This window comes from Dermacentor silvarum, chromosome 10, assembly GCF_013339745.2.
Source record: "Dermacentor silvarum isolate Dsil-2018 chromosome 10, BIME_Dsil_1.4, whole genome shotgun sequence".
Classification (NCBI taxonomy): domain Eukaryota; kingdom Metazoa; phylum Arthropoda; class Arachnida; order Ixodida; family Ixodidae; genus Dermacentor; species Dermacentor silvarum.
In genome coordinates, this window is record NC_051163.1 from 58,121,356 (window position 1) to 58,133,259 (window position 11,904).

General features: G+C 44.7%; 1 protein-coding gene across 4 annotated transcripts in view; it reads right to left on the reverse strand.

Moving 5' to 3' along the window:
• Window positions 1-9,467, reverse strand: part of LOC119432001 (calcyphosin-like protein) — a 49,532-nt gene extending 40,065 nt beyond the window's left edge. The window contains exons 1-4 of one of the 4 annotated variants that reach the window (XR_007464011.1): window positions 9,315-9,467; window positions 7,667-7,844; window positions 6,912-7,118; window positions 4,410-5,906 (exon numbers count right to left, since the gene is read on the reverse strand). Coding sequence is in view for 1 of the 4 variants with exons in the window: in XM_037699454.2 (XP_037555382.1) it covers window positions 5,805-5,906; window positions 6,912-7,118; window positions 7,667-7,844; window positions 9,315-9,391 (564 nt within the window). In the remaining 3 variants the exon portion in view is untranslated. Of the gene's footprint in view, window positions 1-2,262; window positions 5,907-6,911; window positions 7,119-7,666; window positions 7,845-9,314 lie in introns of those variants that run through there. The other 3 variants (XR_007464010.1, XR_007464012.1, XM_037699454.2) reach the window with 3 other exon arrangements.
• Between the last annotated feature and the right edge of the window lie 2,437 nt (window positions 9,468-11,904).

The window sequence follows — 11,904 nt, forward strand, 5'->3', positions numbered from 1 at the left end:
TAAACGCTCGGGTAATTTTAAAATATAAGCTAGGTCGTTGTTTCTAGCTAAAACATTATATTTGGCTGCAGTAGCGCACCCAGGATCTCTGCCAGCGGGAGTTGACAGTTTGCCAATACCATTTAAACAGCACTAATTTCGATTTCTTCACGGGAATTTTTTTTTTTTTAAATGCGCTTTTTGCGAGTGTACAGACGATTGCGCGTCTTACATCTTAATTGCAGTACTCAAATGCGTAAGGAAAGAAAAGGGGTTAAACAAAAAGAGGGGGGGGGGGGGATAAGTCGGCCTCAGGGGGGGGGGGGTTACAACCCCCGAATTCCCCCCCCCCCCCCCCCCCGTCGGTGCGCCACTGTTTGGCTGTTGTTGATATCAAGAACTCCCCTAAAAATGTGCCACGGCATTTCGGTTTCCTCCTAACACCAGTGAAATAAAGGCATATATTCAATATAGGATCTTTACAGCGAAATTAGCCATCTCAAACATGAAGGAGGCGAAAAGAAGGGGTTACCTATATTCCACTATTCCCTGATGTCTTTTCGTGCCCTGAGTAAGATGGCGGCGGCCTGACTTCACTTTCGAAGCGGCATTGCCACTCCAGAAGTGTTTTTTTTTTTTTTTAACCTCCTTTGCTCACCCTCGCAAGCTTTCCCTCGCATCTGCACCATATGGCGCGCGGCCGCGATGTTATTGCAATACGGAACATCACGGCAACGCCAACGCCAACGGAAATTCGCCTGGATTGTCCATATAATTGCTATCACAATATAATATGGGGCTTAAGGCGCAGCATGGCTTCCACACCAAATGAATGCTTAATTCGAGGCACTCACAATGGGCACATATACTTCACCTTCAATGCTCTGTCAACAAAATTTTATTACTTTTGTTTTGCATCAAGCGCAAAGTATGCATGTTTTATATGGCAATCTTTTTAAAGCTAAGCATTCTTCGCAAAACAAAGAATCCTGGCTGGCGGAAAAACGGTTAGATACAAACATAGATAAATCGATAGTTTCGGGAAAGTTCGTAAGATACCCTAAAAATGCTAAAATAAAGTTTTCAATCTCTTAATACACTTAGCATCTTTGGGACCTTCACCTAGTTTATGGTATGTCATATCTGCCTTTGCCTAACCTTTTTCACGCCAACCTAAGTTACTGGGTAGTCCGTGGTCTTTAAAGGGTAGAGCGTCGAGCTGCTGTGCCGACGGAACTCGGTTTGAAACTGACCGTCGGACCAACTTGGGGAATTGGGTATGGGACGCTTTTCAACAAAGCCCTCGTACACCAACTTGTGTCATAGGTACGTGCCACTCTTTTATCTCACAAAAATAAACTTTAACATTTCTCCAGCGATGGGCAGAATTGGACCCACATTTTTTATATTCAGACAATTTTGTCTAAATATGTTTCACACGGGCTCTGCGCAAACTTTGCAGTGGTGAAGCAAAATGGTGCAGTGTAGTCCAGAAAAATTAGCGAGGTGACCCTGGCTGCATACACGCCTCACACGTGACATTTTGGCAGTGGCAATACCGTGTGTCGCTACATTGCTTCCATGCTGATTGCATTAACGACTAAATTCATCGAGAGATGGGTGCTGCCAGAATTTTTTTGGAGATAAAGATTGGACATGTGGACTTCTCACAAAGAAAAATGCCTCTATTAGTTCCTACCTGTAAAGCAATCGTCAAAGGATAGAAATATGTTACCCTCGTATTTGGTTGGTTTCGATAATGAAGAAAACCACAATGAAGCACATGAATTAAAGAACATTCTCCGAATGACACTGCAAGTAATGCAGAGACAGACAGGCAGGTCATGAAGTGTCCCTACCGCAAGAGTTCAGATTTAATATAATGGTTCTTGGAACGTAAGTACTGCCCAAAATAGATGCTTATTTCTGTACATTCAGCAGCCGTATGGGGCATACAGCTCATCGTTTTTCGTTTTCTTGATTTATATTAATAATTTGCTTGAACTGGTAATTTTAAATATCGAGCTACATGCGAGCGATTGTGACATTTTGTGATTTTTGGGACGTGATCCTGATGTCGACAATAAACATTATAGATTTACTTTATATGCATATCCATTATGTTGAGGTTCAACTAATTCAACACATGCACAGGCAATGACTGTAGCAGCTGAACTTACCATTTTGAAGACAGCGCAGTCATTCGCATGTCTCCAGATACATATATGCTTCTCTCAGAAACGTGAACAAGCCTCCCTGGCAAGGAGTGACGAAACAGCAACAGTATTTCAGAAGCGTTCTTTATTTCGATCATAAAGGCAAAACAATTTTGAGAAAGACACGCATTCGAAGAATGCCAAAAATAAATTAACAAGGCGGTACGCTACGTACGTGAAATGTGCGCTTACCACTTTAGCGTGCTCTAAGCGAGGCTTTCAAAATGAGATGCATGCTACAGTCGAAGACAGCAGCATACGGAAATGACCACAACAAAAATGTGGTGGACGACGCACACCTACGAGAATAAGCAAAACAAAATGTCTTGAGACAGTAACAAAAGTAGTGAAACCGAGGGATGCTGCACACAAAAGTGGAATGGTGGAAAGTTGCGTACATACAACAGACATCACTGCCACCAACCAGAGCTTGTGCTTAAAAACCCTTCACGAAATCGCTCGTACCAGCATCTTCATATGTCCTTAGTTCCAAAGTTACTCAAAACACTATATTAAAAAAACATCTCACACATTGCATGCTAAAACAAAGTTTTTAAAATTATATGCACTTCAAGTCAATTTTTTCAGATCAGATTGCTTAAGTTTTTCAAGATGAAAAAAAAAAATGCAGCGATTGACACCAGCGTCAATCAAACAGTGATGGGCGCCAGGATTCAGTATCCTAGCTGACATATACACTTACAACTGTAAAAGCACTAGACGGCAAGAGTAGGCAGGTTACATAACATTGAACATTTAGCCGTGCACCAAGACGGCGGTTCAAAACGGGACAATTGTGAGCCACTTATTGGCCCCAAACAAATCTTTTGATGCCGTACTGTTATTGGCTTCCTTTAAATACGTGAACCACATACAGTGTTGCCAATTTAGCAGATTTCCCGCCAGATATAGAGGATCTTAACCTTGTTTAATGGCAAAACTACACTTTCAGTGGATAGCAGATTACTGAAAGCAAATTTGGAATCACATCCTTTTGACAAGTTGTTTGACATTTCACAGAAATATTCAACATGTTCGAGAAACTTTTAACTCTGGTTCAGCGCAAGTTTTGCAAGGGGGAAAAGAACAAAAGACAACACTGCACACATGTGTCTGCCTTTTTCAAGTTGCAGAAGAATAAGAAAGCCCTTTAGTGCCACTGCATCCTGTCTTCACTCCTACATCTTGTCCACGCATTACAACTGCAACTCGCAGCAACAATAACAGCAAGAATATTGTGCGACTAGATACCAAAAGCGTAGTGCTCTTTCACACGGTGTGAATGAGAAGTTCAAAGTGCTCTGAAAGAAAGTGTATACCTCCGAAGAGATTACCAAAGGAAGTATAAAAATCCTAAAACTTTTTTCTTATTCCCCCACCTTCGTGATACCATTAACAGCTTGGCATGACAGCCAGTTTGTGCAAAGTCATGACTAAAATTGGCAAAGCAGTATCAATGTCAGAATTGTGGCTCTAACAAAAGTTAGAACCATGTTGCAGCTGGTCTGTGAGCTTAAGTAGTTTCCTTAAATGCCCAACTTGCGATTCACACCATCTCAGCGTGACCTGAGCTACGTAGCGTAAACGGCTTAAAGCCAGATTCAAATGCAGAAGTGGATTGTTACACAGGTAGTCGTACGAATAGTGCCTGACTGCACCTGAGGCAAGTCAATACGCTGTTTCACAATGACAGCAGTGCAACGAAGTGCTTCAGTGATCATTAATTCACTGAGCAGCGGTGAAGTTGCCTGAGTGGTAACTGTCACCAGCACAGCTAATCAAGCATCACCTTGCACATGGCACTGAATTGAAAGTGCAACTAGGAGACCTGTGTATCTTGATGCAGAACAAACCAAGTTTGCACTAGCAACTCTGATACAGACAGTGCTTGCAAGACTGTCGCCAATTAGTACGCATCAAGAACTGCAATCGGTCCAACAAAAAATGGTACAACTGCTGCTGACGTGATAACAAAGAACTTCTGCATTCCAATGTAACACTACTAGAACATTCTTTAAATACTGCATAACGCATGATATAGGTAGTCTTCAGTAAACGGAAAACTGGCAGCAAAAAGTTGGCGAGCAATGCTTGGTACTATGTCAGCACCCTGGAAACAGTGTACAGAATTTTCACAGATTTCACACTAGGAATGTTGCTGACGATGTTTTAATATCTCCACAAAAGGGGAAATCACTTTGCCACGTAACACACCTTGGCAGTTCAACTTGTGTACTGTGAAAAAGTGTCACAGAAAACAACACATAAAGATTCTTTTTGCACGAATATGTCAAATGTGGTTTATGTAACTCGCTTGATTAACAAGTGATGCCAATGAAAACATGTGTTAGTCGTTTGAGTGCCAGATCGCAAACAAATTGTCACGCAGTAATAAAACAACGCCGTTACCAAATCCTAGCTCTCTGCAATGCCTGAAATTTCAACACACACTATATCACATGTATCGCATTGGATGTGGTACATCAGAGCATGTGAAATAACATGCCAATCTATAACCAACAGTAATGATAAGTGTCAACTTGCTCTGAAACAACTACTTCGACACTCAAATCATATTTAACTTGAACAATTCATTGACATTACAAACACTTGAATGCATGTCTTAATTTTCTAGAAAAAATAATCACTTTGGGCCCTGTGTTCTGTCATTCTAAGACTGGAACTTGGTTTACGAACGTTTAAAAACAGCCATGCAAATCCGCCAATGCATCGCAAATGTCAAAATGACTGGTAGTCTTCTTTCTAGACGTCCAACGACAATTTCATCTTCTTCACTGTATTTTCCACCTGATGATTGAGTTTTTGGTTGCACTGTACTCTTATTTTTTTTTATGTTCTGCTGGAGGCAAACAACTAAGTGGAACAACTTTGAAAGAAACTAACTACTTCACAAAGCCTATAATTTACCAATGTATCCCTATTACAAGATGAGTCACTGAAGGCTAGAGAAGCTTCTTTGGAAATAGGCCTAGCAGCAGAGCTACTCTAATAATACTTCAGCTCACCTTAACAGATCGATGTGGGCATTTATGTGTGACTTCACCAAAATTTTAAAAGTAAGTCAGATGATAATAGCTGTGCACCAGGAGATCTGTCACCAGCATGAAAGAAAACAAAATAAAAGACACCAGCTTTTTCACTGATATGGTCATTAACATGAAGTAGTAGTGACGCAAGCATGTAAGCCCATTTGCTCAGTACAGCAACTTAAATGAGGGTTTACCCACTGCACGCATTAGGATATTCTTTCTTTTTCCATGTCACGCAGAAGACAAGCAAACAACCCTCCAAATGTGTAGTAAACTACAGATATAAGACATAAAAGTGTGACAAAATTATTAATTAAGAGTTGGATGCAAACGATAAGATGCCCTGAATAATAAAAAAGCAGGTCAATAAAAACAGTGACACATGAAGCTGGAAGAGAATTGTTAAGACGAGTTATATATTAGAAGATGTCTGCACGACGACGGTTTCAGCCGGGACGGGACAAAAAGCACGTGTGACGGCAGTGCATCATGTGACTACAGGCTGCAAGGTTCGCGTGGCCAAACAAGGGTGGACTCGTTTTCTTTTTTCTTGAGTTGCTCAGAACTTCCAGGCATTCTTCATCATGAGGTCGAAGTAGCTATCCGTGTCAACAGAGGCGCTCACACCCGCATAGTAGTCGACGAATTCTTCGATTGTCACCTGCCAAGGTAAAATGTCGTGTGTGACTCAAAACGTGTTGGTGCTACTCCAGGTCAGTGCATTGTCATTACTGCACTACTGGCAAGTTGGCAGTGAAGTTCCTAACGACAACGGAAGCAAGCCAGGGCTTTCTAGTGCATATTCAGCAAAGCGTACATACACTAACGAGTTTCGTGGGTATAACCAGTCTAACATGTACAAGACTGCAACGTAACACTGAAACACAGCACATAAGCCTACGACAAAACATTTAACGAACGTTTATGAATGTGTTAGCCTAGCTGGGCGCCCAAGTCGGACCAAGCAGCAGAGGTGTGTCATGCAGGGAATCGTTGTGTGAGCAATACTCCTCTAACACTTTCACAAACTGAAACCTGTGATCACAGGACAGGTTGTAATAATAAATCAGGCAGGGCTGTTAAAGTTGGAGTAATTTTTTGAGAAAGGACAATTGGACACGCCTTGTCATTTCTTGCTTTCAGGTGCCTAAAAAAATGAGATAATTAAGTTCCGAAGATTTACTTGCCAAAACCACGATATGATTATGAGGTGCGATTCCAGATTAATTTTGACCACCCGGTGTGTTTCAAAGTGCACCCATTGCAGAGTACCCGAGTGTTTTTGCATTTTAAACCCACAAAAATGTGGCCACCATGACCTAGACCGAACCCGCGACCTTGAGCTCAGTAGTCCAACACCACAGCCACTGAGCTACCGTGACAGGTGTTTCAAGTCTCTTTCTCGTGTTTTCCACTAAGGATAAATTGAACCACACTCCTTAGTTTCTGCATCTTTTCAAAAACATTACGTGCTATTAAAACGTATGTTGTTCAACACAGTGCTAATTTGCGCCAATTGACGCTTACTTGGGTAAAGAAAGACAAGACTTATTGACAGCACAAAATGCGAATGACATACATGGGCGTCCCGTCAGTAAACACAGTGTCCTCTCCTTTACTCGAGCATGCTGCTCAGGCTCAACTGCAAACTCATTTGTGTTCTCACCTTGCCGTCGGGGTTATTGGTACTGTCGAAGTTCTGCAGGAATAGCTGAAACGCGTCGTCCTCACTGAGTTCCCCACTCTGGAACTTGGGCTGCCGAGCATTGTAATGACCCTTGAGGTCATGGACAGTGATGATTCCGTCTCCGGACTTGTCCATCTTGTGGAACGTCTCTTTGATGCAGTCCAGACGGGCCGCCGACATTGGAGGCTGCATGCGGCAAACACAGGCGAGAGCTTTCACGGCGTACTAAGGCAGTTGTGGGTCTGGACGTCGCTTTATTCCGTGTATCCTGATTAGAAAATGTGTTCCGTTGAAAAAACTTGTCTTCACTCAACCACAATATTTACAGATCTTGCTTCCGAATGTTTTATCTATCCCATGTAGACAACTATATGCATCAAACAGTGATGTTAGGAGAGTTATAAGTAAAAATGTATGGACGGGCGTGAGTTACCCATCGGAACAACAGGATGCTATCTTTGAAACTGAGTTGGGGGAAACGGTGGTTGGTAGCAACCTCTAGGGAAGCTATAGAAAACTTCTGCAGTCCACTGAAGTTGACATTATGCACAACAACTTCTCGGAAGCACTAAACTTACTCCAAAAAATAACCTAAATTTGTCCAGACAGCATGCAACAAAAGATTAATGGTCAATTCAATAGCTAATGGCAGTATCCATCACTATATTCCTTAGGTGCTTTCTTTGCTTTGGTAGCACAAGTTTATGTTAAGATTAAAGGTGTGATGCACTCACCCTGAGCGCAACAAGGAACTCGTTGAAAGAGATGCTGCCGCTGCCATCCGTGTCGAGCTCCTTGAACAGGGTGTCCACCTCATGGTCGCTCAGGTCCACCTTGAAGTCCTGCAGGCCCTTCTTGAACTCTCTCTTGTCAAGCTTCTTGTCCCCGGAGTGGTCCATGGCGCGGAACTGCCTGCACAGCACAAGCACACAAGCGCGCCCTGCGTTAAGGAAGTAAGCCAATCACAAGGCGAGGATTCTTGAAAATATAGTAACTGACATGGTTTTAAAAGGAAACAGGGAAAAGAAAAAAAAGAGAAATATAGGCTATAACAATATTATCCCTATCCACTTTGAAGGCACTATGGGCCTCTTCAGCATAGGCGCAACACTTCTTCATAGCTGTCCTACTCTCCTGAGCTGAATAAGTAGTACTACTACTGATTAAAAATCCCAGCTCTACATCTGTGCTTTGGGTTAGGGGGAACATCGCAGAAGGGGACTATGGACAGATTCTGACCATCTGGGCTTCCTTAATATGCACATCATAAATGTAAGCATAAAAGCATTCTTGCTTCCACATCCATTAGTATGTAGCTGGTGCAAGTGGGATACAAACCAATTAGCGCATATTCAGCACCGGAATGCGATAGCCTCTAAAATCAGGACTCTTGGGTACACTTTCAGTAAAACGCATGGTAGTGCACAATATATCAGTGGGCGAGAAGTAATAAGACTTGAGTTAAATCCTTATTTCACCTGCCTATCTCTACTGTGGATACCATTCGGGACACAACACATGCGTTGACCGAAATTCTACAAAAGTTGTAATTAAGTTCTGAAATGCATGATATGCTTACTTTGTTTGATGAACATTTTAAGAGGTGCAGCTATTGCTGTGACAGCTGAAGTAACCACTAACTTAAATGTAGTTACGAGATGGCTCAGGACTATGCCTTGAGTGTGGGGATGAAGCATATTCAGCTGATAGACTCTGGCCACTGACTTAACAGCCGAGAACTCACGGGTTCAACATTGCAGGTCAACCGTTTCCTACTCATGGTGCTCAACGAAATATTATTATACGCATGTTTGAGCCATTCTTAAATGACATCTGTGCAACTTGCAGCAACTACACTTTGTAGAGAGTAAACGGATGCCAGTATCACTTAACACGCTTCACCTCATTGCCAGTTTAAAAATGCCTGGAGCACTGCAGTGAGGGGCCCCAAAGATCTGTGCTGCACTTGTTTACCTTCAGTAAAAAAGGCAAGGGCCTTGCACAAGCAATGAGGGGTTTCGAGGCACGAAGAGAAAGCGAAAACGAGTGGCACGGAGTGCCACAAAGACAGCTGTCAGTTGCGAAAAAATTTTTGAGGAAGCAATGTATTTTACAGTGCACCTTACTTCTTCAAAGTGTTACTTAGGTTTGATCCAGAAGCATTTTCCAGCTTCCCTCTAATCCTGCAGGTATCATTTAGCCCCATGCGAATGCCAGTGGAGTCGTGTAAAGTTGCGAGCTTGAGGAAGCAGCCACAGTAGGGCAGGGTTAAGCCTTTATCAGAAGGGTGTGACAAGGTGTTGCCCAGTCACCGATTTCAGAGATGATACAGATCATTAGCCATGCCGAGACAGCATGTCCAACAAGACAGCTTGGACTTACCGTGCAAACGCCTTGATGCCGTGCGCGCCCCGCTGGAGGCACTGGTGGCGAAGCTTCTCAATGGGAGTCAAGGACATGTCTAAGCCCGGTGGTGGTTTCTGCAGCAACGTTTGCAGGAAGTCTGCAGAGGTGTGTGAGAAAATGTGATGAATGCAGGTGAAACTGGGAAGATCTAGCCTTTGCACCACTGTCAGTACAACCTGCTAACACTATATATGCAACTACGAATATATATTTTAGCTAGCAGCCATTTTTGCTTTCCTTCTTAGAGTTTAGGCACTGAGATCTGAGTGATCCTAAATGCATTATGGCACGTGTCAGCAGCACCATTCATAATGCAGCAAAGTGAGTGAATAAGCAACTTGGCTATTAGCAATGAAAGACATCAGCAAATTGGAACAAAATATGTCAGTTCCACGTATAAACTACTTTTATTGTGAAGGTACCTCGCATCACAATAGGAATGCTGATTCGAATCGTAGTTTGCAATAGGTTTAGAGCGAAGCAAACGACCACACACAAAAGCACACATGGGATGAGCGCTACAGTAAAACCTCGGTGATACGAATCTCGCGGGGTCGCGTGAAATATTCGTATCACCCGAAATTCGTATCATCAAAACATACACAATATCAAGAAAAATGAATTTATTTTTACCAGAAAATATTTCTAATAGTGGGATCCCATTGATACCTTCCTCGCTGCTGCGTTTTCCCGGCTGCTACGTCGCGTTTTCGCGGTCCCGACCTAAATCCCATTGACTTCCATGTATAGTCGAATCTCGATAATTCGAACTCGCAGGGGTCCAAAAATTTGTTCGAATTAAAAGGACTTATTTTTGAAATATTAGTGCACCATAGCACGACGTACGAACGGCGCGATTCGTGAAATATCGCGGCGCGCAAGCACATATCGAGCGAGGGCCACGGAACTGCCCGCGCTCGCTTCGCGATAACGGCAGAAAACGAAACTTCAGGGAGCGGGCGGCGCAGGCACGGCGAGAGAGCGAGATAGTGGTTGTGAAGAGGCGACGGGCGCGCGCGCGGACCGTCGCAGGTGGCGAAGGAGGGCGGCTGGGAAGCGGATTTGGCCTCTGCAACTCTGTCGCTTCGGTGGCTCCCCTCGCCCTTCCTCTCAACACCCTCGTAGCCTTTGACTGTCTCCGTGCGCGTCCGCCGCTCCCGCCGGCCCGGCGCCGCTTAGCCCGCTCCCTGAAGTTTCGGTTTCTGCCGTTAAAGCGAGCGTTGGCCGAACTGGGCCTCCGCCGTTGCTTACCTCTGCGCTGCAGCCGCAGCGTTGGCTGAGACGTCGGCACGTACACGTACACGCGTGTTCTAGCGCCACGCAGAAACGGCGACCTTGGCGTGACGCCGCGGTTCTTCTTCTTTTTTTTTTTTTCCTCCGCGCGGCGTTGAGGGTCTCGCTTAAGCTTTTGCTCTCTGGCGGTGTCGGAGCAATGCCGGTCGGAGGTGCCGCCACGTGATTTGGCGCGCTGCTGAGAGCATTGTCGGTGCGCGGTGTAAGTTGCATCAAGCGACCGGCACGTTGCAGATACGACGCACCCGCGCGGGTGCCGTTACTGCCGTATCCTGAAAGCGATCTGCGACGTGCGCATAGTGCGCGCCCGCGCGGACATTATCGTCAAAATGATCTGCGGTGTTGATAAAGTGCGCCTACCGCCAGTAGCTTCGTATGCGCTGTGCCTTCGACGTTTAGTTCACGTTGAAATGAGAGATGGCGCAAAGGTCAATTCGCTCGCTGCTGCTGCTGCGTTACCGTTGCTTCACCTTTCGGGCGAAACTGCGCCTTTTTTTTCTCTCTCTCTCTCTCTCTTTTTTCGCGGTCCCTTGAAAAACGCATCAACGGGACGTTTTCTTGTCCAAATCGTCAACGATCGCCTTCTGAAAGGCGTATAAGTGCGCACACGTGATCTTGAGAATGTTTTCGCACGCCACTGAACGCCTGAGCAAGTCGAGTGTAGGGAGCGTTTTGGCCGTCGAGGCTGCGCCGCGGTCGTCGTTGCAGCATTGGTCCTCGTCTAATTTCTCGCTAAGCATCGGCTAGACTGTGATGTGGTCCGGTCCGCTCGACGTGGGGACCAATGAGATTGCGCAGCCGCGTGACGTAGTCGGTTGCTTCGCGACTATGGATCCCGCCCAGATCCCGCTGTGCCGGCTTGTCTGTGCCGGTGGCCCCGCCGGCTCGGCCGCCGCCGCTGTTGCTCACGCGTTCGTATGATCCGTAGCGGCGCGGCAACACGTTCGGAACAGCCGACTTTTTCGTATTGTGAGCAATGTATTTCGGCCGGGGAATGTTACGAATTCGTATCACACCGAAATTCGTACCAGCCGGGTTCGTATTACCGGGGTTTTACTGTATTCATGTGTATTTACATGGGTAGTGCTCATAGCAACTCATCGCTACTGCTACAAAATGGCATAAAAATGGACAAGGACGTTCAAAACAAAGGCCCACACAAAGGAGAGACATGGGTGCCTAATGATTTGCACAGTTATAGGAATTTGCGTATCCCAGAAGCGGGGGTGTTTAATATTGTAAACGTTCGAGTAGCAAACAGAACATCATTCCG